Here is a 25,851-nt window from a genome sequence, read left to right as displayed (position 1 = left end):
ATTACTTTAAAATAATTGGTTCATTTACAGTGAAATTTATTAATATTAATTGTCTCTGTCAAATAAGTCAAACTGAATTCAGAAAATAATCTGTAACAATTTTACTTTAAGTATAAAAAGAATGGCAAGTGATTATTTGGAGGGTCACCAGTAATTCTGTCTCCACAGCAACAGCTCCAAAGCTACACATGGACATGGCCACGCCTCCTCGGCAGTCCCTGGCCTCCAACGTGGAGATGACATCTCAGAGACGCTCATCCATCAGCAGCCAGGTTTGAAAAGATTGGTGAAATTACTGACCTGTAATTCTGTTGGATGTTTTTTTTTTATCAACATTTTTACCACAATATTTAAACACTTGTCTAAAACTTCAAAAACAGTCTCTGCTAGTGTTTTAAAGTGAGGGGAGGACATGGATCATATTACTAATGAGAGTAAAAGTTTCTTCCAATTTAAAAAGAAAAGACTGAATTCTATGTTTTGAAACTGAGATGTGATCAGGTTTTTCTGCTCTAAACGTATGAACAATTTATAGATAAATCTACTTGTGAAATTAAAGCTGTTGTTCTATCAGCTAGTTTTCTTATAGGAACAATTGAGAGGTGTAAAACCCATCTTTTGTTGTTTTTGTGTTCATCTCCAGCAGATTGTGTTTTTCTATATTTTCTTTACCTTGGTAGATATTTATTGTGTTCTTACAGATGTTGTTTTTCAGTCAGTTCACTTTGAATAACTGTGAAGCACTTTGTTCAACATTTTATATATGAATGTGCGCATTTGACGCCATTAGGACCTACTTGTTGAATTGTCATAGGTACGTCTTGGACAAAGCAAACTAGTTTCAGCTCAGTTTGTATATTTTGTGCTAATTCACAACCAATCGTCTCTCCATGCTATAAAAATGAACTTTCTAGCAGATTTAAAGCAAATTGTATGCCGTCCTATCTGCAGAGGCGTAGCCAGAAAGTTTTTATAAGTGTGGCCAGGCAATAACCAATGTACGATGAGGGGTGGCCGAAAGTGGATAAGCGCCAGGACCTCAGGGTTAAGCTACACTGTTCAAAGAGGAAAATAATGAGCACAACATCCATATTTTTTACATGAAGACAAACTATCCTTTCCTACTGTACAGCCTTTGGTACCAAATAGACGCATATATAGTGGATACAATTCTCTCAGTTTTAAGTTCTGGGGCATGCATCTTTCCCATTGTCATTACTTAATTTTATCAATAATCATTCTGCAAAAAAATTATTTTTACAAGTTAAAATATCTAAATAAATTGATAATTTCATACGTTTTTATTAAAATAGTTATATATCTATTATTTCACTGAAGACTCCTAGATGACTTGCAGAGACACAATTTTCTCTTTACCCCATATACACAAAATCTAGTTCTAAAAAGAGCATGAATTATGTACTGATCTTTAATTTCAGTTTAATTATGTGCTTAATTAACCACAGTGTCTTTGTTTTCATGTAAATGTTAATATATGAAAAATTAAAATGGTTTGAATATTCCACTTGAGAGTTCTACTGTTGCCACTGTCTGTATTAGAGTGAAAAGGTGGTGGAGGTGGCCACAGGGGTGGCCAATGATTGACTTAAGGTGGCCATGGCCCCCCTCTAGCTCCGCCCCTGCCTATCTGATCCTTGTTATGAAGCTAAAGTTGTATTTATGTGTCAGATTAAAGACCTAGTATTCTACCAAATGAAGCCCAGGTGATATCTTTGAATAACCAGATCAATTAAAACACATTTCTTACCAGTGTTTTTTGTATTTGCAGTCTATGAGTTCTCAGACCACAGGGCAGAGTTTAAATCCTGGTCTGATCACACAGCATCAACAGCAGCAGCAGCAGCAGCAGCAGCAACAGCAACAGCAGCAGCAGCAGCAACATCAGACAAATTTACAGGTAAGAATTGCTGTGCTATAACCGTGATATGATTCCCACCTTCCTCAGTAGAGAGATCTGCAGTAACCTAGAAACACCAGCGGGGCGCTAAATACCCATGCAATGTTTCACTGGCAGACTTGCACTGGTATAATAAAATGAACTGACGCTACATGATCTTGTTACACATTTATGAAATATAAAAAGATTATAAAATTTTCTTGGGATGCAGAGATGAAGGAAAAGCAGATAAAGATTATAAGAAAGAGGAAACTTTCAGAAAGAGAATTAACAAACTAATATACTAAAGGACTTGTCTTGTTCCGTCAATACAAAAGTGTATTATTATTGTATTTTCTGTTGCCTTCTCAAGCCGGTGATGGAGTTCTCAGCACAGGTGAATGCCATGCAGCACCTGAAGGATCAGCTGGAGCAGAGAACACGAATGATCCAGGCCAACATCCAGCGGCAGCAGGAGGAGCTGAGGCACATCCAGGACCAGCTGCAGAGAGTCCAGGGACAGGGCATACAGGTGGGCTCTGAACTATTCCTCATTCTACAGCATCAACAGCAAGTCTATTAACGTATAGTTATTCATAATGTCTGTATATGTCTGCTGTAACACCAGAAATTCCAAACTGTGGGACAATTTTGGGATCTTCTATGTATTTAGGACTTGACAGACTAATGTTAGACAGTAGCTGTGTGGTATCATTCACATTAGTTTCCAAATTGCAAAAAAAAGCCTTTGAAAACGAGGGAAATTTAATCTCTGCCTCTGTTCTTTTATAGAGCAGGAGATTGCTTTGTTTTTACCTAACTTGGATGAAAGACATATTTTTGACTGATGGGGTTCATAACATTTCCCCCCGTTTGTAAATCCTGTTTGATTAAACCACCAAAATAGCACAGTCATGAAAAATCTATTTTTTTCTTCCGCCGCTTTGTTCTAACATTCAATATCTCCATTAGATGTTGCTGCAACAGCAGCAACAGCAGGGTGGAGCGATGAACGTACAGCTCCCACAGGGGGGGTCGGTCCAGCAAGCAGCTACTTTGACTGGTCAGGTCCAGCAACCCTCAGTTAATCTCCTTCATTCTGGATCTCAGCAGCTCACCATTCAGCAGCAAGCTCCTCCTCCTCCTCCTCCTACTCAGCAGAGCTTACAGCAGCAGACCAACACACTCACACAGGTGGGTCATACAGACACACACTCCTGATACAAGCCTGTTCAGATTAAAATATATCAGTTTTCTCTCTGATTCAAAGGGAATAATTTTTCCACAGTTTGTGACATTGGAACTGTTCAGTCTTTTAGTGGATCTGGAGAAGACAGATGAAGTCTGATGAAGAGGGGGTTTAGTGTTGTCCATAATGTTCTTCATTTTATTAAGGATTATTCTTTGTTAAAGGGGTTCTAGAGAAGTTCTATTTTTATTATTATTTTAGCTGACCTGCAGCTCCTGTAGAGTTAACATTGGCTACAGCTGCTTTTGATACAGGTTGATGATATACATATACAAGATAGTTTCTAATAATGCATTTAAGGGGGAAACAGGATAATTTGCTGGAGGCAGATGTGATAAAACTTTGTAGAATGGAGAGGGTTTTTTTTGTTTTATTTTTACAATGTTCCTTAACAAACCTCAGAGGCTCTCACAGAGCAGAAGGATTTTATTTCCCAGCCTCTACATAAAAAGCAGCATTACTTTGGCCTTTTTAGAAACTACAAACAAAATACATGGATTTTAGTCCAAAAAAATATGTGGTGACAAATTGTGGAAAAGTTGTTGTTACGTTTTCCAAGGGGCTGTTGACAATATAAATTGAATCATGTTGTTTGGGGAAAATACTTTGTCTCACATATTTATCTTAAAACTCTTTTATTTATGTTTTACTCATTGCAAAGCATTGATGTTTTGCACCTGTTTTTTTTATTATATTTTCTATTATTCAGTATATAATTTATATAGAAGATGCATCTAAAGAGTGTTGCAATGTTGGACCAATAATATTTTAAGACAAATCTTCTGTAAGTTAAAGAAACCTGTCCAACTTTGTTGCTCTCTTGAACATCCAGCGTCAGCCACAGCAAGCTGCTCAGACCCAGCCTCAGGCCCAGGGATCCGTTTCTGCTCCGCTGTACAACACCATGATGATTTCTCAGCCAGGACAGCCAAATGTGCTGCAGATCAGCACCAGCCTCCCGCAGAACAACACGCAGCAGGGCACTGCTGTAGCTACCTTCACACAGGACCGGCAGATCCGGTAAGCAGAGAAGAAAATTTAGGGACTCATGTTTTTAATAATGGTTACAAATTGATCCAAATGTCCAAATAATTTTCTTTCTTCCCCAGATTCCCAGCAGGGCAGCAGCTAGTAACCAAGCTTGTGACTACTCCCATGCATGCATGTGGTGCTGTGATGGTGCCCACCTCTATGTTTATGGGGCAGGTTGTTACAGCCTACAACCCCTTTGGCGGCCAGCAGGTAAATAAACATCCATATGAGGTAGATGATCCCGTTTCTGCCATGTAATTTATGAACAGACAAATCTGTCTGAACACCTCTAAAAAATATATGTAAAATAACTTAAAACTAAGTAATCTTTTATTGTAATCGATTTCACAACCTTGTTTTAGTATTATGTGAATTGGCGTTAGTTGTTTCAAAAATGAACTATTTGATGATGCTAACAATCTGAGTTTTATTATCGCTAAGAGTGTGGCTTTTTTACTCCTTTTCCACTGCTGTTCCACATATAAATATACAGAAATTATAATTTGTTTTACTTTTAAGCCATACAATTACACTACTAATCATAACTGTTGTATTAACGTTGTCATTTCAGTAATAATGAATGTTTATTTATAATGGCAGTATTTTTGTTTTGGGGGCTTTGACAGTGTGGTGACATCAAAACATACTTTCAGTTTGATCTATATTACAAGAAAATCTCCAGACTAATATGTTCAGTGCATATCACCAGAACCTGTCAGTTTCATTGTTGAGTAATGTGTTGATGAAGCTGTGCATCTAGTCTGAATCTCTCATTCACAGTAGCAATAAGCCCGTTAAGGTAAAGTATTTGGAAAAGCAGGAATGTTCTTTACTTTATTCTAACTGTATTTTTTTTATGTTTCACCTCAGCAGGGGGGGCAGACCCAGACCCTGACTCTACAACCTGCCCAATCAACTCAGTGTCAGCCTGACAGCCAAAACCAAGCAGCTGTAGTGGCACAAAACAGCCAGCAGGGGCAGCAGCAACAGCAGTTCCTGCAGGTAACAGAGGAGGGCAGAGTGAGCCCATTTAAAGACATCATGCTGTCTGTGTGTATTTCCTGTCATATGCTGGCTGTACATATGCCTCCTTCTGAAAAACAAAGATTTATTTTTCAGGTTTTTTTTGTCTCTTTGAAAACTGTTTTTTTTTGTATAAACAATATACAAAAATGGTAAGAATGTGTAATTGACGTGTGACCTTTGTTTTTTCTGAATTATCTGAATGGAATCTGTAGAACTGACCTTGCCCAACCTTAAAGTCAAAAGTTTTCTATCCAAATGATATGAATGATCCTGGTATCTCTGCAATCACATGGATCTTAATGTAATAATATGGTTCAGCTGGTATATTGGCAGCGGTGGTTGAAAAACCTACTGGAGAAAATGAAAGGTCAACCATGTTAAAGGTCTGAGACGGAAATCATGCGTATTCTGTGAGTGCAAAACTGGTCTAATTGGCTTATTCTATGGGTTTGAAGGGGAGTGTTGGCCTAGTGGTTAGGGCAGTGCACTTGTGCTCTGGGAACGTTGCAAGTACTCTGTTCGATCCCCACAGCCTGCACTCTGGAATCCCAAGCAAAACCTTAACCCCACACTGCTCCCTGGGAGTCACACAATGGCTGCCCACTGCTCTCCAAGGGGATGGGTTAAATGCAGAGGTTCATTTCTCCAGTGTGAGTTTAATAAAGTTCAGTTATTATTATGTTTAATAGAGCACACACTTCAGTTAGCAATAAAAACTGGATTAGACCTACCTGATATAACCAAAACGGTTGCTGCAGCAAAATGTATTGCTTATTGGAGTTTGAGCAACAAGATATGATGATGATGATGATGATGATGATGATGATGATGATGATGATGATGATGATGATGATGATGATGATGATGAGCTACTAAGTATCTTGACTTTAAAAATGTCTTTTTACTGCTAGGGCACTCGTCTCCTTCACAATAATCAGTCTACCCAGCTGATTCTGCAGGCAGCGTTTCCTCTCCAGCAGCAGGGCGCTTTCACCCAGGCAACTCTTCAACAGCAACAACAGCAGCAACATCAGCAGCAGCAACAACATCAACAACAACAGCAGCAGCAGCAACATCAACAACAACAACAGCAACAACAACAGCAACAGCAGCAGCAGCAGCAGCAACAACAACAGCAGCAGCAGCAAAGGCAACAAAAGCAACAACAATCTCACCATCAGAGGCACCAGCAGCAGCTAAAACCACAGCCGCAGAAACAGCAGAAAGCCTCGTCGTCACACAGGACTGACAGTGTCAACCAGCAGCAATGACTCCTGGATGGAAGCTGTAGAAACTGCTGTATGTGTCTGTGAAGGTCTCCTGGATGTCACAGACCTCACCTACCCTCCAAAAAAGCGACAGCCTTCCCCTCCTTGATTAAAAAGCTATTATATCTAGGAGAGTAAAAGCTCTGAGTTCATAAGGAACTCAGAAATAGCCGTCACAGAAGCTTAAGGCCGGAGGAAGTTCAAGTCAAGAGGGAGCTCCAGTCTTCAGGGAGACTTTGAAAGAAAAAAAAATAATACACCTTACGCTGACGATAATTGACTTTTTTTAGTGAAAGAGTCTCATAGTGGACTGACTGTGTACAGATTTACTGTATGATACAAAGAAAACCTGTAAATATCCAAGTATAGCCTAACAGAAAACAGAACTATAGTATTTTATATGACTGCATGAAAAGAATAACTGTGTAAGCTTTTTTTTTAGTTGCTTTTGGAAACAGAATTTTTACTTTTTCGTGGTTTCTGGTTAAACACAGAGCAACGATGTGCTCTCTAAGACCCCCTCCCCTTTCTCTTAAAAAGAAGAAATATAGTCCAGAACAAGGCTTTAAAGTCTTTTGGTGTGTTTAAAAAAAATGAAAAGAAAAATAGGATGAATCGGGCTTGGGTGTTTTTTTTTTTTGTTATTCTTTTTGTAGAAGCTGCTTTTAAACACTGTGTCTCCAGGACAAAAATGGATCCTTTTACCTTTGTATTTACAGATTATGTTTGACAAGAAGCTAGAAGAAAAAAGATTACAGTCTAACTGAATTATTTGCAGGATGATTACTGTACGTATAACGGGTTTAGTGATTCCAAGTGCCAATTACATAGTGAAGTTTTTTTTAAATACGATATTCAAAGCCGTATATATAAATGAATATATTTTCCAAAAAAAGATATTACCCCTAATAACAAAATTCTTGCATTTGTATATAGTAGGAATTATTTTTTACCAGTCAAAGAGCCCTATGCGTGACACGGTATATCCTCAACCTCCCGACAACTTCAGCACTTAATGTGGTTGTGTAAAGAAATATCACTGTTAAATCCTTTTTTTTTTTTTTTATTGTAATTTGTGGTGTGATTCCATGAGATAATGTGCGTTTTTGATAATCCTCATCTGCATGGCTCAGAGCGAGCGCATCATGTAGTGGGCGTGTTTGTTGGGCCCTCCTGTCTTACGATATTGAACTTAGTAAGGGTTTGAAGTTGTTGGATGGTACTTGTCCTCTCAGGAATGTGGAAAGTAGTTTCATTTTTGTTTTGTTTTTTTCTAAGCTTCTGCCTCAGTCTGGAACCAGACCAGGAAGGATTAGACATCGATGCGTCACAGACCAGAGGAACTAGTGTTATGAAGGGTGTGGCGTCTGAGGGGAACATTTGACCTGCTTTCCAAAGGCTTTTCCTTCAAAGATGCAGCATTCTAGGCATGGGCCGGTAGGATTGTCTTACTTTAAAGTAAAACTACTATACTGTTTATCTCAAAACATTAAACAAAATAACAGCATAATTATTAAAGTTATTCATTTTGCTGCAGCTAAAATCTTATATTTATAGTTTCTACTCTTTCAGCGATAATTCCAATCCATGTTGGAGTCCTGAAATATTCCTCAGAAATTAAACTAAATAACCTCAATCCAATTTCTGCCATAAAAATTACAGGATTTATAATCAATTCCTACCAAATAAATAATTTCTATACCATCTTTAGAAAAGTCCGGAATAGGGCTGAAACTATTAATCGGATTAATGTTGATTAATCAATTATTGAAATAGTCAACTGTTTTCTGTATCGATTAATCATTAACTGGAATGCAGAGGCTGTAACTCATGCCTTTAGCAGACAGAGTAATCCACTTAGAGCAGTAATTATATTAAAATTGTAATTTAATATGTAAACATTTAGCATTTAAGATAAAAAGAAAAAAATTTAGTCTGTCAATATGCTCTATCCAGCACTCAAGTGGAAAAGTTTAAGTTTCACCTGGTTTAGTTGCGTAAAAAATCAAATTTAAGGAACTTTTGGCTATCTGGTTATTAATCAATTAATCACAAAAATAGTCGACAGGTTAATAGATTTTAAAAATAATAGTTAATTGCAGCTGTAGTCCGAAATAGGATTTCAGTATTAACAGGTCCAGATGGTAATGAAAAAATTTTGGGGAAAAAACAATATTTTCAGGCTATTGTCAAAATGTGTTATTGCTTTCCGTTTTTTTCCACCCTCCTTGTATTTTTCTTTTTCTTTTCCTGATTGTCTCCTTTCTTTATTTCATTTTAATATCCTTTAGTTTATTCCCTCTGTCCTTCCAGGAGCCCCTTCTGTCCTTTCCTGCCGTCCATCCCTTTTAGTCTGTGGTATTTGACTTTTCCTCCTTTTCTTTCTTCTTTCCACTCTGTAGCCCGGGAGCTAAAAAAAGTCTCAGACCCCCCCTCATCTATACCATTTGTCTATAAAGAATAAAGCAGAATATTTTAGTTTAAAAAAGGATTAACCTTTGTTTCAAAGTAAACTGTTTTGCACAAAGAACAGTATACAGTTTTCTCCTATAAATGATCATTTATGGATTTATTTATATATGATAAATAAGGTACTAGGACAAGCTTACCTGTTTTAATTAGTAAGGCTGTCTGCTCCAGTATTTAGCCTGCAGTTGCCTCCCTTCTTAAAAAATGCTGCTAAAAGTTTCCAAACGGTTTCTCTACTTGTATTTGGTTTTATTAATTCAACTGTGGTGAGGAGCAACTCGCCAGAGCTCAAAACGTCTCCGGATACCTTTAAACCGCAAACGGCCCATGCCTAAAATGAAGGAGAAAAGTGGTTAAGAAATGCATTTTTATAATTACAACAGGAAAAACAAACAAACCCTGATTTAATATGTATTCCAAACACCTCCAAATCTGATTTAATATGTAATGGTCTACTCTGCCATCAGTGTTTCATCCTTCCTTCTCTTGATAGGCCTCAGAAATCTTCATGCAGTCCTCTTCACTTCTATCTCAAGTCCCTAATGGCAGTTGAAACCAGAACTGGGCCCGGGTCCATGCATAAAGACTGTAACGGATGTTTGGCTCAGCCTGTGTGTACTACAGCGATAAGCCATATCAAACAGAAAAAAAAGCCTCGGAGCACAGAGTGTGTAGTCGTTGGCAAAGGGGTGTCTAGAATGTGTTGTTTGCGTAGGAGAAGCTGGCGCGTGTTTGTTTGTGTGAATATAGCATCCTCGTTCCTTGAACCTACTTCTCGTATCAGTCGGGAGGGGTCGCAGTATTTGCTCCCCCCCCGGAGATAGCCAATCAGTTCTTGCGTTGCAGTATAAAGAAGTGATGTTTATCTTGAGAATCGTCTGTGTTGTTGGAGCCTGTTTGGAGACGGCTAAAACCTGCTGATGTGGGTCGTGTGAGAGAGACTTCGTATGTGTGATGACTTTCACTGTAGCCCAGTATATATTTTCATATAAAAAATGCACAGCTGAAGAAGCATGCTGGTAAATAGGCAATGCACAGCACTGGTATTAGTGCAGATTTATTAAGATGCAAAACAAAAAAAAAGTCCATTAGATAATAAAAAATAAACAGAAATGGATCACTAGAAGAGAGCAGGTCTTCCAACCAGTGATAAAGAGCCTCTTTATAAACTATAGTGTGTGAATGTGTGTAGAGCTGAAAATGGATCTAGTTTGTGACACTGATACCCAGCCCAAAGAATGTAAAGGTGTTTTATAGAGACTAATGGATGTTGTAAATTTTTGATTCCGGAGAATTTTAGTCTAGCTTTGTTATGAAGGAAAAAGGAGGGGAATGAAAGAGAGCTCATCAATCACAAGTTTCCACCTAAATATTAGAAAAACAATCATTACTGTTTTTAAAGTTATTGTCAAACACCTCTGAATGTTTCACAATTACACCTTTTTTTTTTCTGTTTAAGGATGACGTGTGTCTGACATCCAATCTGGGAGGTTTTAAAGAAAAAGCTATTGTGACTGAAGTCTTGGATAATTGATGGGCGATAGCGTTGATGAGAAAGCCACGCCCCCTTCCTCCCAGCCTTCCCACAGATACAGCTATCACCTTTTTTTTTTCTCCACACAACCGTTTAAGAGTGTAGTTCTAGTATAATACTGTACACAGACAAAACTAATAACACCAGTATTCAGTGTAAAATGGTGCTATGCTTCTACCTGTACTGTATGTATGTAAATCCTTACTTCTGCTCTTGAACTGTGCTCCTTTTATCTACCCCCCCAAAAGTCAAATGTAATAATAATCCATATTTTGACGCAAAATGTTTGCAATTACTATATTCCCCTCTGTCCCATTTCAGTCAACATGAGAATAAAAAAAAAAACAGTTGCAAATGTTAAACACAACCGGAACTCCAAAGAATTTCTTTTCTCTTTATGACTTACACCTCTTTTGATTTTTTTTTTACTTTACTAAACAGAATTGTTTGAAAAGGAAAACAAACATTTGCCCCCTAAAAGCTTCTTGTTTTTTGATTTTCTATAGACTTTAATCTTTCAGATCGTAAACCAAAGAAATAAATAAAAATGCAGTTTTTCATGCTTAAATATAAACTGAAAAAACTCAGTTGGCTAGAAGATTAAAAAGCAACAGATAATGTCCTGATCTAAAGAAAAAACTGTGAGAAACCACAATTAGATTAGAAAAAAAGCTATTTATAAATCACCGTTTGGACCCTGGAAAACCACAGTAAAAAACCTAAGGAGTTACTGGTTTTTCCAAATTAGTTGAAAGGGTGCATCAGAAACAAATTTTGGAGGTCAGAACACCATCCAGATTTCCATAGGCCTTGGTTGCCATCATGAAGGTCAGCATTCCTGGTTCAATGAAAGCCAGAAACGACAGAAAGGCATGTCTCACATTTGCAGGGATTAAGCAAAAAAAAATAAAAAATCCTGAGCCTGAACTTTTTCAACACAGGCAAGAAACTCTTATATATATATTTCTGTCTCCTTGAACCCCAGTCGGCCTCGGCAGATGGCTGCTCACACTGCGCCTGGTTCTGCTGGAGGTTTCTTCCTGTTAAAAGGGAGTTTTTCCTCTCCACTGTCACTACAATCATGCTTAGTGTGAGGGATTGCATCCGAGTCAATTAGTCGATGCAATCAACTGGTTTATATAAATATATATTTACATATATTTATGCGCGTGTGTGTGTATTTTCTAGTCATGCCAGGGGGGTGTTGGGGCATGATATCAGAGATTGCATGAATGATTGTAGACTAAATTTGACTTTTAAAAATCCACTACCAAAAACGGCCAGAAGATGGCGAAAGTGCACCTATATCCACCACTAGCAGGCGCCACATTTGTTTTGATATCCAGTTTCGCTGCAAAGCGTTCCTGGAAGCTCCTGGTTAACCTAACCTCCCTGCACCAGCTGCTAAAAGGCTTGCCATTTGGCCCTGTCTCCCCCAGCCATGGCCCAGCGCCATTTATTTTTGAGACCTTTATCTGTGGTCGTGACATCTTCCCCAGAGTTCATGAACTGCATTGTGCCCACTCCATGCAATTCCGTTCTCTCTATCGTCCTTCTCTCCAAACACAACGTTTGATTTATTTATTTTGTGACTTTTTACACGTCTCTCCGTTAAATGGTGCCGTAAACGGCGCCGTTTACAACTTCAGCTCTGGCGACTTGAGCAAGAAATGAGAGGAGGAGGAACAAGCTTTCCTAAGACCCGCCCCCTTCTTCTGATTGGCTAATACTGTTAGTTTCAGTGCGCTCCTTTGCTACCATTGGCTGACAAATGCAAGAGGGATTTCGATTGTCTTTAATTTTTTTTATTATTTATTTACAATCAATTTATATTAGAGTGATTTTTTTTAACCCACGAGCAATCGATAAGAGCCGGAAATCCGGCCTGGGGCTGGAATACTTTAATCCTGGGGTGGGCAACTGGAGGGCCTGTATCCTGCAACTTTAAGATATGTACTTGACTCAACACACCTGAATCAAGTAAATAGATAAAAGGAATTTAGAAAAATTTATTGCATACTTGGGAGGTATTTCAACCATATGGTTCAAGTGTGTTGGAGCAAGGATGAATCTAATGTTGCAGGAAACCGGCCCTCAAGGACTGGAGTTTCCCACCGCTGCTTTAATCCCTGCATTTGCCTTTAGGGAAAATATTTGGACCAATGAGGAAAAATGTGTGGTCATCTTAAAGCATGAGGTACACCTGACAAAAATAAAAATATGCCGAATTTTAGATTTAGATCCCTCCTACCCTTCAAACATGGCGGTGGCAGTATAATGTTCAGGTACTGCTCCAGGGTGCAGACAACTGGTTGTAACTGATGAATCTGCAAACTCTGCTCTGCTAGGAAATCCTATGGGACATTGTCCAGACATCAGTCAGGGATCTTAATGAACGTTTATCAGATTTCATTCAGGACTGTAACTACGCCACTCGAAAAAACAAATATTTTACGCAGGGATTGCTGGTTTGCTTCAGATCGTCTTGCTGCATCAAGACACTCAAATGTGGCTGAAATAATTTCATTCTGTCCAAGAGAGACATAATCATCTGTTAGATTAACAGTGATTTCACAAAGGGGTTTCCTCTTAATTAATCAAAGGATTTAAAAACAACATTTTGTACCTATATTAAAGTCTGATGATCTAAAACAATTAAAAACATTGATTCGGTTTACCATGGACCAACACACTTTATCAAATCCCAAAGACAAGGAAAATACCAAAAGACGGACTGTGGGCTTTGTTCAACCATCACAGATGCTTTCTTTATTATCACAATTCAACCAACCGTATCAAAACTTCAATGATCTCAAAAAACAGAGTGCAGAGGAAATCTGCTTATTGCCTCAACACTAACAGTCAGGATAGAATACATTACGTTAAAAACCAAAAACAAAACTAAAGGCACATCTCTATTTTATTTACATTGCATACACATTTTACAACATAAAGCACACTAAATCCTCAGCCTTTACTCCTGAAATTAATTTTGGATATACATACAATAATTGAAGATTAGGTCACAGTATTTGAAGCTTTAACACATAGGCAGGAATCCGTGATGAACTTGTCAAAGTACTTGTATCCGTTGAACTTTATCACATTTTTGTTACTTTAGTGTCGCTTCAGAGTATTTTATGTGAAAGACTAAGATGAAGAATCTGGAAAATGTTGCTGTTATAATTAGCCTTCTTTACACTTTTACTCCTAATTAAATACCAGCTACCTGCCAAATAGACCAACTTTTTGTAATTTAAGCTCAAAATAAATCTACGGTAGATGCTCTGTGAGGCTCGTAAGAGAATGTTAGCGAGAGACATTATGACGATCTAGGACTGTAGTAGGCAAGTCTAATCAAGATTTGGAGAAGGTTAAAGCAGGGTTAGGTTTAAAAAAAAAAAAGAAAAAACAGAATCCAGAGCTTTGATTTTGTCACAAAGTTCAGTTTCTATCCATTCTGAATACAGAATGGTATGACACAACTACAAACCCAGAAGAACAAAGATGGTCAAAAATGAGCGGCCAGGATAAGAGATTGCTCATTTAGAGAAGCGAACCAGAGCCCCATGATAGCTGCCAAGCAGGAGAAGTCTGGTATGATGAGACCTGACCGGAAAATTTCAGGCCTGTATGCAAAACTCTAGAAAACTATCCCTGCACATCATCCATCATCCATCACAAAGGTATGGTAGCATCATGCTGTGGAAAAGTTTTTTATTTCTTTATGTTAGTGGTTTGTTTAAGTTGACAGGCAGATGGCTTGGGGTAAAAACAGAGCAATCCTGGAGAAAAACAAAACTACGAGGCTCCAAAAGATCAAAATAGCTAGAGGACCAAGGTTTAATAAAATTTTTAATCTGAATGGATTTAAGTGTGTGAATAAAAAAACAAACTGAGAATGGAAAAAGATTTCAGTCTCTTGTCGAAACCAGAAAGGAGAAAGAGGAGGAAATGCACCATTTAAACCATGCTCTTTTAATTATATCTATAAAATTGCAATAAAGTTGATAAAAGTTTGTGTTTCTAACATGACCACAGCTGAAAGAAAGTTAAAGGACAAAGAATACTTTTGAAAGGCACTGCAACGTGTGGCTTACATGACTGTCATTGGGGATCACCGCCTAAACGCCAATGTTCTCCTCTAGGGCTCACTGGCTTCTCTCCAAGGACAACATCTGCCTTGTACAGAACAGGATCTGTATGCAAAGGCCTGGTGAAAAATAATCTCTCACAAATCCTGTGACAATAACTGGACTAAGGTTGGATATCTTGGCAAATATTTTTGTCTAGACAGCAACAAGAATTCTGAAACCACCTTAGTGATTTTCACTGATCCCACCACTAGAATATCTGCCTAAATCTACTGATTCTGTACAAATTGTAACAAATCTCTGACAAAAAAACATCACTTGTAGTCAGCAGTGCCCTATCTGTTCTTTAGTCTAACGTAATCACTCCTCAGTCACACATGTACTTTCAGTCAAAGTATCTTAAGATGTAATGTAAGGCTGAATGTGAGCCAAATGACCTCCCAGTGTTGCTGGGTGATGAAGTATCCAATGTTCTTTTAGTGCTGCAGTCTGCTTTTTATAGACATGCACCTGAAATAACTACAACGACAATCAATACACTGATAGGATGAGTAATTAGAGGCTTAGAGCCCACTGAAGGCTTATATATACACAGTAGGAGTGTATGTTTATGATGCAAGATGGCCGGTTTTTAAGAATTAGTCTGCAGGTGTTCTGGATGTGGTGAAGTTTCTCTGGTGTTAGAAGTAGCAGTGAGTTTATATGTAGGTGTGTGTGTCAGATGTAGTCGAGGAAGACGTCGGCTGTGCTCTGCAGTAACGGCTGGGTGGGAGCCGTGGTGCTGCATGCAGAGCTAAGCCTCCGCGACGGCGCCCTCTGCTGTTCACCACCATTTGGAGCGTTGCTTAGCGTCAGGTACACCTGTGGGGTTTCACAGATTTGTAGGATTTTATTTTATTTTTTTTTCAGGTTTAAAACTAATAATTATGTCAAGTCACAGCAGGGAAATCCAATCTTTGCTGCTTACGTTCTTGGTGTTCTCTGACAGCAGCAGTTCGGTTCTCTCCACCAGTTTTCTAAAGGAAGGTCTTTTCAGAGGGTCTTGGTTCCAGCAGGACAGCATCATGTCATACCTTCAAATGAGAGGCTGGGATTAGTTCATCACTTCTGGAACTGTAATGTTAGTACACATTCAAATTGATATAGGTAAGCAACAAAGGTATAATGTACCCTGCAAAAGTATTCACTTCCCTTAAGTATTTTCTTTCATTTTTTTTGTTTGTTTGAGATATGAGACATTCCTTGAGTTTAAATCGATTGGACAGATTTGGATCCTATAAAAATTGAGTTATTGAAAACATCTCTACAAGATTGAACTATAAGAATAAAGGAATAAACTGTGAAAACATTGATTTAGTAGAAGTGAAAATTGTCATGAAACATAAAAGACCAACAAAAAACAGGAAAAGAAAATACTGATTTGCAGCAGTGAGGCGTTTTGTGTCCTGCTGTTGCCCAAATTACATTACAGCCATTAGCTTTATGTAACGTCTGCGCATCTGTCTGTTACGCTGCAGTCTCCTCATCCTTGTCTGTTTTCCTCTAAAAAGACTCATGTCATGCACAATCTCTGTGCTCTGCTTGCTTTTGCAAAAGCTGTTCTTATGCTACGCTTTTCTAAGATGTGTAGCACTTCGATCACTTGTCTAAAAACCTTTTTTTGCAGGTTTCACCATCATTTTTGTTTCAATCAACCTGGATGTGACTCTAGTACGTGAGTTGAGCCCAAAAGCATTCATACCTGTATGAGATCTAGATCAGAAACTTCTATTACACCAATATGTTGGTCTCTTGTTAGGAACAAAAAAGTTGTACTGACATTTTACTGTTAAGGGAACTTCTCTAACCAATGGAAAGATCTTATCTGTCATTACAGCAATTAAACTGTCCTTATAATGGCTAAGCAGCTTTCTGTCTGTTTTCATGGTTAGGGTCTAGAGCTCTAAGTCTTTAAGGTGAAAGGCCTCCTTGCCGTCATTGTAATCTTAAGCTCCCTTCATGGATTCTCTAACTAGTATAAAGGATACATTTAACCCTAAATCCATGAATGATTTTAGGTGTGACCTTAATTTATCTTTTCTTAAATACTTGCCTTCCACAAGCTCCCTGGTGTAATATAACAATGAGCCATCATTGCACAAACAAAAACTCTAAATCCCTGCAATACAAACTTGCAAAGGGATATTTAACAAAAAGTATATATATATATATATATTAGTCTCCATGTATAATTACCCTTTAAAAAAAAAAAAAAAATCACAAACCCAACCCACATCTGATTTCTGTATTTCCTTGGAATGAAGACAATAACCATTAATTTGCCTCTCGATGTGAATTACACCCACAGCTGTTCGTAAAGACCAACAAAAGAACTCCAACGTACATCTCGATGGGAGCAAACTCCGGCCTGCTCATCCTACGGCCGTCTTGAATCATCTTATAAAAGGCAGATCCCACCTGCATCCCTGGGTATGGGCTATTTCCTGCAACACACAGATCCATTCCCTCTATTATATTACAGTTTAAAAACATATAGATTCACTGAAGTCAGCTCGGTCAGCTTAGTCATAATAATTGATTGCATTAGTGATTCCGCTAAGTGATGTTGCTGCTCAGAGAACGTCATCATAGCCTCTAATGAGGCTCCAGTCAGCTCGGACTGATGACCTTAATGGCTCCAGCATTATGAAAACATTAAAGAACTTTGAGTAGAAATGTTACCCAGAGAGAAGATTTCCCAGAGCAGGATCCCGTACGACCACACGTCGCTCTCGAAGGTGTAGACGCAGTCGAAAATGCTCTCAGGGGACATCCACTTAACAGGCAGGCGAGCCTTGAGAGAGGGTACATTACCTTATGGGATGTACTTTAAATGATCTACAGCTTTTTAATTATGTATGCAATTCTTTTACATGACAAAGCAAACACATAACATCTGATGATGTGCAGTGATCGATGATTCAGGACAAACAGAACCCAAACGTGACACTACCTTTTTATTTCTATCTCAAATGTATCATTGAAGGCAGCATTGTTGGATCCAAATGTGGGGATTGGAAACAATATACCAAGAAAAAAAGAGCAATGGATGAAGAGGAAGTGAAAGACGACTCACGTTTCCCCGGAGCACATAACTAGCGTCAGTGGTGATGTCACGGGCCAGGCCGAAGTCACAGATCTTCGCCACCCTGCCATGAGTCAGCAGAACGTTTCTGGCTGCTAGATCCCTGTGAATACACTGCATGGGAAAATAAACATCAACTGATTATTGACCTTATAACCTGTTTTCTGCATCAGGCGACACAATAAATGTTGCTTAGTTCCAGACTTTGCAGCTGTTACTAAGATCTAAATTGCAAGCAATATTAAATAAGAAAAGTATGTTAATCAGAAAAAAATAAGCAGTGTTGAAAGATGGGCTACTGTTTCAACAATATGGTCTGATTTACAGGATAAATGAGCATATGTGGTAAACATTATACAAATCAGTTTGCGTAAAGTTGAACAACTTGTGACCTTGTGAACTTAGACGCTTTTTAAAAATTAACCAGCAAATACCAGTGTTTTCATTTGGGAATGTCCAACGTTCCGACGAGCAGCTAACATAAATCATTTCAGAAGACATCATTTGAAGCGACTTAACAGAGACAATTCAATCAGATCATACCGTCAGATTGGTTCAAAGTTTCCTATCTAAGGAAAAGCAGCTGATTGCATCGACTAATTGACTCGACAGCAACCCTCTTACCAAGCATGCATGCAGCGACAGTAGAGAGGAAAACTCCCTTTTAACAGGAAGAAACCTCCAACAGAATCAGGTTTAGTGTGAGCAGACTTCTGCCAAGGAGATAGAAGAAGACATAAAAAATGAGTATAGAAGCACCGATTTACAAATACAGTAAACTGTTGACCAGATGAGCTCTAAAGCAGTTTTCATGTCAAAAGGATGAAAGACAGCACATACAGTAATTTACAGTAAAAGCTGAGCACATAGCTATGCCTAGGATAGAAAAAGGACTAGGCACTGTAAAATTGGCTCAACTCTATAATCTATAATCAAAGATGTTGATATTTTTCTCCAGGATGGTGCCACAGCCAAACAGAAATAGAGCAGATGGGAAAAGCAGAGAGAATGTAGAGTTAAGGGTTGAACTAACAAATACTGCAGAATAGGAGAATAGATAGACGGAAGCAGAGTGATGTAAAGTGATCCCTACTTCCTCCAGCAGTCTAAGCCTATAGAGGCATAACTATAGAGATACCTTAAGATAACCTGAGCCGATGTAAATATAATCTTTGTCAAAAATGACAGTTTCAAGCCTAGCCTTAAAAGTAAACATGGTGTCTGCCTCATGGACTAACAACCAGATGTGTATAGCTGGCAGATCATCAATAAATCATGCTACTAATTGTCTGCAGTCTGAAGAAGTCAGACTATGTAGTTAGGGAACAGAAAAGGCCTGAGAATAAAGCCTTGAGGAACACCATGTCTAATCTTAATTTCCTGAGATCTTTAATGCAAATGGAAAAAGGAAGTCACTAAACAGCTTATTTCTAGTCTTATAAAAAAAAAGACATCAGGCTAGATATGGACCCATAGTTATTCTTCTTCAGTGATCAGTGATTTTTTTTAAAGCTTGGGGTTACACAACCTGGACTATCACTGATGTATACGATCATAATTTCATCTGATTTTTCTTCTGTAGAGCAATTGACTGCCAGCTTTTGATAACGTTTGAGCATTTTCTGGGGCTTTATCCTGTTGAAGAAAAACTATACAGCCTTACTATGTTCAACACACTGCAATCTCTGTGCCGTTATTGCTGTCACATAAGAGATGGCCAGTTAAACACTTTAGTTTTCACTTTCTCATCCCTAAAATACTTGTTTCCACTTATGGCTTTTTTTGTAGACATGATTGGATTTGTTCTTTTGATTTTTTTCTTTTATGCCTCAAATCATAATTGAAGTGACTGAATGAATAAGCCTATTCCCAAAACAAAGCATTTTAATTTATAACCCTTCCTTAAGTTCAGCAGATTGTTGTGACTGCTTGTTTCTATGCATGTAGACAGTCTATTTGTCAGGTTGTTTCTACTTCTTCAGCCTTTTAATGACGCTCTACAACATTTGTAGCGATAAAGCTGCAATGCTGTGCCTGAAACACTAATGTTGCTGGGTTCCTTCATTAGCACTGAAAATGGGGCTCATCTGTTGGTGAGGAATTTCATAGAAATATATAAATTGCAATAAATATTGCTGGTACCAAAAATACAGTTTATAGCTGTACTGTTATTAGGGATGAAAAATAATTCAGCTAAAGCTAGATCTACCATACTTCATCATCATTGTAGAACGCTTTAAAACAGCTACAGCTGAGAACAAAGGCCTTTACATAGCTAAAAATAATGAGACAAAATAAAAATATAAAATAATATAATATAATAATTTTTTTAAGCTACACAATATTACAACAACTAAGTCCTGCCAGTGTTAAAAGCCAGCAAACAAAAGTAAAAGCCGTCTAGCATAAGCTGGCTAGAAACAGCAACACCCATAAAAATTAGAGGAAGCATGAAATATAGCATTTAAAACCCTGAATTTTGAAGTAACTAAATAAAAAATGTAACCTAAACCATGTAGTAAATGTACCGCTATTATTTTTAAAATGATCCAGCCAGAGCCACTCATCTATGATGCTACTGAAGAGGTGGTTTTAATTTTAGAAATGGAAATAAAAGCCGTTTTGGCAATATTGCACATTTCCACTGCTTCCATAATTGTAATTATTGAGAAAAGCAGAGTAGTTTATGTACGTACTCAGCAACCATACGGTAAACATACAGGCAGTATAACATTTAATGTCATGGGTTTTTTCTTTGAGCCTGTAAAAGTCCCTTTGTAAAGAAAAAAACATTAAAGGAACAATAAAGACGAGGTAAAATTGATGATACTGCCTTTGTGTTGCTGTTACTCATTTTAATGACTGCATTTGACAAGTGGTAGGAGATGAGATGAACTCATCTGGGTTTAAACAATAAGTGTATTTAAAAGGTAATTGATGAAAGCATGCAGCAACCATATTGGGAACATACAATGGCTCATGGATCGTTTCTGGGAGACTGTAAAAGTCCTGCTTGAAATACAGTATCCCTCCATACAGGTAGAACTGTATGTAAACAATAAATAACTTAGGAGGGTTTGTTTAATTTATGTGCGACATAAGATTTAGAGTAAAAGCAGTGATGTCGTGTTTGTATTAATGCACCATCAGCTTTCTGTGTATGCAGGCACTGAGCTTTAACATGATTTATACAGTAGCAGCAGGACCTATACAATCTCTGTACAAACAGAGTGTGGTAAAGTCTTACATTCTTGGAGGTAATGTACTCCATTCCTTTAGCAACCTGGTAGGAAAAGCTGAGGAGGTCTTCAGCATCCAGAGAGAGTTCTTCTATGTAATCTGAAATAAAGATTCCATTAGTCAGCTTCAGTACAGGAAGCTGCTGCACCCTAAATGCACCAGGAGCAGCAGCTGTAAGACTCTATAACCACTGTTCCAAGCAATCTCAATAAGTTGTTACATTCATGCAGTTTCTATCTTAGTCCGTTGAATAACATGCTGCTGTCATTTTGCACATCTCTGATGTTGCTGCTATTTTCAAATATCTATTACTGCAGAAATGTCCATAGCTGTATATTGGATATTTATTCTCCAGGTGCACAGTTTTTATACTGTTAAAAAACACTTTACAGTACATTATTTTATTGTTTATCTTTTAACTCTTCACTATTATGTCATTCTTATATGTTTTTCTAATGTCCAAATTTGTGTGACCATTTTTTAATAATCTTTTTACTGCTGTAAGCACCAGAATTTCCCCATTAAAGAGATTTTCTATTCTATTTGCTTACTTCACTGCACGTTTGGGTAAAAATGCAAAAGAGGTACCTGACTGGGAGGATCTTTCTTTCTCAGAAGGACGCATAGGGATGTATCCTGTACCAGTTGCATCCCTGCTACACAAAAATATGTACACAGTCTTATGTGGTAAATTGAACCATTTTACTGGTATAATTAAAGCTGGGAATTTTGCACACATGAATACCTTGTCGGCTCCGACTGCTTTGAAACGTTGCGATAGTAACCATCACCATCCTGGGAGCTCAGGAACGACTCTCTTTTTCTTCGAAGGAAGTTGAGCAGGTCACCATAGCAACAGTACTCTGTGATCACCAAAATTGGGCCTGGCAGGATTCAGGGATTTAAAAAAAACACATTAAGGGAACAATAAAGATGAGACAAAAGATGATGATACTGCCTTTGTGTTGCTGTTAGTCATTTTAATGTCTGCATTTGACAAGTGGTAGGAGATGAGATGAACTCATCGGGTTTTAACAAAATATCTGTCAGGACATAACTCGTAATGAGGATCTTTACATGCCTTTAAAACATCTCTCAAGTGCTTTATGTGTCCATAACATAATAACATTGCATCCTCTTAGTTAGAAACCAATAAAAAGGCAGGATCCCAGTCAATACTGAGGTCTAGGTGGGCAGGTAATTGACATTGATCAGTGGTAAATTAGTGACAAACCGAACTACATCATGTCCTTCCCTTAGAGCTGGGCGGTATCTGATTTAGAACAGATATTGAGCAATCAGCGGGTGAGCAGACAAACAGATAAAGTATGTTTCTAATCATTAAAGGCAATCTTCCAAACAGTAGTGACTGCCATTAAAGACTAAACATCATTCATTTTCAGTTCCAGATAACTCAAATAAATAAAAAATTGTTTTATTAAAAGTAGATCACAATCTTTGATGATTCTGGTCATTTTAGCATTATGATTTTATTGATTTTTTTGCATGGCTTTCTGTTTGAAATAATATCAAGGTTCAGTTCATGGATGAACCATACTGTATACTTAATCACCGGTTTTGAATGTAGTGTTTTTATCTTACCTCCAACAGTGCAGGCTCCCAGCAGGTTAACGATGTTCACGTGGTTTCCAAGATAACTAAGAACCTTCAGCTCAGACATCAGTGCCTCCTTCTCCGTGGAATGTGCATTAGCTAAGAGGACATTGGTAAATGTACTCTCTATTTCTCGGTTCCATGCTGCATACATCATGAGAGAAAGGCCAAACTGACTGACTTACGTTTTAGCATCTTAACAGCAACGGTTGTGACAGTATCTGCAGAGCAAAGTCCATATGCAGTGGCCCTCACCACCTTTCCAAACGCCCCAGAGCCCAGGGTTTTACCTTTAAGATAAAAAAGCAATAGTGCTCTAATTTCAGGATTTTATCAGTAAGATTTACTTCAAATATTTCAAGATGTTAATATACTGTATGTTTCTTGTTACAGTTGACTCTTTTTGTCCTCATTGAGTTTAAATCAAGATCAGTGCGTCCTGGATGTTAAAAAAAAAGAAATCACAGTAGTCTATAAATGCTGTACTTAGAAAGTGTAGTTACGATTGATCTTTCTTGAGGGAAATGGAGGGAGGAGACTTTAGTGAATTTTGCTCCAATATTGTTGCAAGCAAAGCAATCATTTTGTAAATGATAATTTTAAAAAAGAACGAAAAAAAACAAATCCAGAAATAAAACTTAAAAAAAGGTTTGAATATAAAAAATGTTTTAAGAGTAACTTGGCTGTTTTCTCAGATATTTTTTTATTTTATTTTATGTTTTCACTTAATTTTATTACTGCATTTTTTTTTTAAACTTTTTTTATTTTTATATTTTCACATTTTTGAATTGCATTTCATTTCAGAACATGTTCTGCGTTTTCACAGGTCATGTTCTCTTGATGCTCACATCGACCAATAAAAAGGTTGTTGCTAACAACAACTCCGCCATCTTTGTTATTTGTTGCCACTTTCGCAACAGTGGTCACTACTTTTTAAGGTGCATAGTGGGAAATTTCGAGTCCAATACTTTTTCATCCACTAGACGTTTGGAAACTCATCTAAAATGACAAAATATTTTCGTCCAAAAAGATAAAAATATTGTCTTTTTGGACAAAGACATTTGGAAAGTTTTCAACAACAATGGAAGAAAAGTCACTCCATACTTTTGCTCCCTACTGAGTAAACACATTCTAGTTAGTGTAACTAAAATAAAACATGTATTAAAAAACACAATCCTTAAGGTTCAAGTGAAAGATCTGTATTTTTGGTAGGAAAAACATTACAGGTCCCATTATTAGACCTTGTTTCACAGATGGAGATCATTGGTGGAGCACTACCTCCTACTTCCCTGAGAAAATAATCTTTGGTTTCTTTGTAAATTACTCCTGAATTCATACCATCATAAAATAGGGTTTTTTATAAACTGTAACGATGTGTCTGAGGTTGGAGTTGTTTTTAAAGCGGTAGACGTCCCCTTTGGACTTGATTCCTTTCATGACAGCTGTTAGCTTTTGGTGTAATCCCCATTGACAAGTCTATGGTCAATAAACAAGAGTCAATTTTCACTCATAAACACTGGGCGTGTTTTCATGAGGTGTGTAGGGCAGAACAGATTATTGGACTCGGGTCTTGAAAGCTTGTCCAAGTTTGATGCCAAACTTGAAATTTCATCATCTAACATGACTAATCTTGGGTCTTGTATACACAGTCACATACAGATTTTACCTTTAAAGTCCTGAGCTAACCCTTAAAACAATGGCTAGCAAGACAATAAGGGATGTCGTCATACCAAAGCGAAGCTTCTGTCGAGGAAACTCCCATTTCAGGTCATATGGCAGCTGGAGGGGGTCAATGTAGATGTAGTTGTTTCCGTTAATGCTCTCAATGACCTTCCACTGAATCTGGAACTTTGGTTTCTGTGATGGATGGAGAAAGGGGCTTACACAGAGAAAAACTCACAACACCTTATCATTATTACTTGATTTACTTCCCAGCATTGCTGATATCATTTTATGACTATCATCCTTTTGTATTACTTTCATTACCCCTTTCTCTAAAGTCTGGTTGATCAATGCTGTTTACTTGACAGCTTTAGTCTAGACTTCACCCTCAGGATCCTGCTGCAGATGCACCCGCTGGTACTGAAGGAGCCTGACTCATCGGAGCACAGCAAAAGCAACGCGCTCAGGGAGGTGAATTAACGACTTAAAGCATCAGAGTGTCAAGAAATCCTTTAACTCCGCTGTGTTTTCACTCTAAATGGTTAATTGACTCTGTTCAAATTCATTAGCACACATTCATACTGATTAAAATAACATGCTTTTCCTCTTCTGTGCAAAAACTTTGTCACCGAGCCCAAGGAGACGGATGTCTCTAACTTTAACACCCTCTGCACGCAGTGGAGGCAGACCTTATTAGTAAATGAGGACAGGATCTTTGCCAACAGCTACTGAAGCTATTTACAATTCTATGATGAAAAAATGTCAGTGCTTCTCACTGGAGTTCATTAAACAAGGGTGTGTAGCAACTGATATGTAGGTTTGTAAAGGATTAATTGCACAGATGTGACGTTTATGATGGCTGATCATAGGTTTACTGCTGCATTTGGAATATGGTAGGTACTGGTTTTACATGTTAAGCTTAAACTAAAAGCTTAAACTAAGCTTAAATTAGAATAATTATCTCCTGAAATTAGAAAGGAAAATCAATTAGTTGAGCAAAAATGCATGAGAAAAAACTGATCTCTTACATGACTGTGAGTTAACTAACCTCTATAACTTCCTAATCTTGTTCAGGGTGCAGCCGTCTTTGAACGGGTCACTGATCCATGACAGAGCCCACACCGAAACTAAAGATCAACCAATACAGGTTCCTTTAAGGCTGATTATCGAGACAATCGAGACAACTTATGTTTGCTGTTGATTTTTTTAAAGGTTCATATTGCTTTTTTACCCCCTCCACTTACATAATAGAAGTATGCAAATATAACAAATTTTACAAAGTCTAAATTTATACAAGGATGAAATATTATTTAACAAATCAGAGATTAACAAAGGATAGCTAATGGAGGGAGCGGCAATGCATGTGCTTGACATCATCTTAAGGCTTGGCTGCAGTCACAAATTGGTGACTGCAGGCACTTAGCGGCCACTGCGATTCAAAGGACCCTGCTAATATCGGCCGCTAAATGTATCCATCTATGTCTAACAAAGACAGTTTAGAGCAGGCATGCCCAAAACAATTAGCCGATTCTGATTGTTGTTCAGCAAAAGCCTGTCAATAGAAATCTACGGAAGAGGATTAGGGCCACTGAAAAAAAAAAAAAGTTAACAGATTTTGTTTAATTTTTTTTCAGTATAGTAT

The 25,851-nt window shown here is 37.8% G+C and overlaps 2 protein-coding genes across 9 annotated transcripts in view; one reads left to right on the top strand and one right to left on the bottom strand.

Annotated features, from left to right (window-relative positions):
• The window catches only part of LOC107093492 (circadian locomoter output cycles protein kaput-like), a 36,081-nt gene extending 27,704 nt beyond the window's left edge, over window positions 1-8,377 (top strand). For 4 of the 7 annotated variants that reach the window (XM_015388582.1, XM_015388579.1, XM_015388583.1 and 1 more), the window contains exons 17-24: window positions 169-272; window positions 1,790-1,918; window positions 2,271-2,429; window positions 2,870-3,091; window positions 3,979-4,166; window positions 4,256-4,388; window positions 5,049-5,180; window positions 6,116-8,377. In XM_015388582.1, the coding sequence (XP_015244068.1) occupies window positions 169-272; window positions 1,790-1,918; window positions 2,271-2,429; window positions 2,870-3,091; window positions 3,979-4,166; window positions 4,256-4,388; window positions 5,049-5,180; window positions 6,116-6,475 (1,427 nt within the window). In that variant the 3' untranslated portion in view covers window positions 6,476-8,377. The remainder of the gene's footprint in view (window positions 1-168; window positions 273-1,789; window positions 1,919-2,270; window positions 2,430-2,869; window positions 3,092-3,978; window positions 4,167-4,255; window positions 4,389-5,048; window positions 5,181-6,115) is intronic. The other 3 variants (XM_015388586.1, XM_015388585.1, XM_015388584.1) reach the window with 3 other exon arrangements.
• A 4,827-nt stretch (window positions 8,378-13,204) lies between these two features.
• The window catches only part of LOC107093495 (mast/stem cell growth factor receptor kita-like), a 30,894-nt gene continuing 18,247 nt past the window's right edge, over window positions 13,205-25,851 (bottom strand). The window contains exons 11-21 of one of the 2 annotated variants that reach the window (XM_015388591.1): window positions 24,278-24,404; window positions 22,733-22,837; window positions 22,536-22,646; window positions 21,679-21,817; window positions 21,522-21,589; window positions 20,941-21,032; window positions 17,685-17,807; window positions 17,291-17,402; window positions 16,953-17,052; window positions 15,537-15,642; window positions 13,205-15,430 (exon numbers count right to left, since the gene is read on the bottom strand). In XM_015388591.1, coding sequence (XP_015244077.1) covers window positions 15,287-15,430; window positions 15,537-15,642; window positions 16,953-17,052; window positions 17,291-17,402; window positions 17,685-17,807; window positions 20,941-21,032; window positions 21,522-21,589; window positions 21,679-21,817; window positions 22,536-22,646; window positions 22,733-22,837; window positions 24,278-24,404 — 1,227 coding nt within the window. In that variant the 3' untranslated portion in view covers window positions 13,205-15,286. The remainder of the gene's footprint in view (window positions 15,431-15,536; window positions 15,643-16,952; window positions 17,053-17,290; window positions 17,403-17,684; window positions 17,808-20,940; window positions 21,033-21,521; window positions 21,590-21,678; window positions 21,818-22,535; window positions 22,647-22,732; window positions 22,838-24,277; window positions 24,405-25,851) is intronic. The other variant, XM_015388592.1, reaches the window with a different exon arrangement.

Source organism: Cyprinodon variegatus, unplaced genomic scaffold (genome assembly GCF_000732505.1).
Source record: "Cyprinodon variegatus isolate N-32 unplaced genomic scaffold, C_variegatus-1.0 Scaffold428, whole genome shotgun sequence".
Lineage (NCBI taxonomy): Eukaryota > Metazoa > Chordata > Actinopteri > Cyprinodontiformes > Cyprinodontidae > Cyprinodon > Cyprinodon variegatus.
The sequence above is the reverse complement of the archived record's forward strand: the minus strand, read 5'-3'. Positions and strand labels throughout refer to the sequence as shown.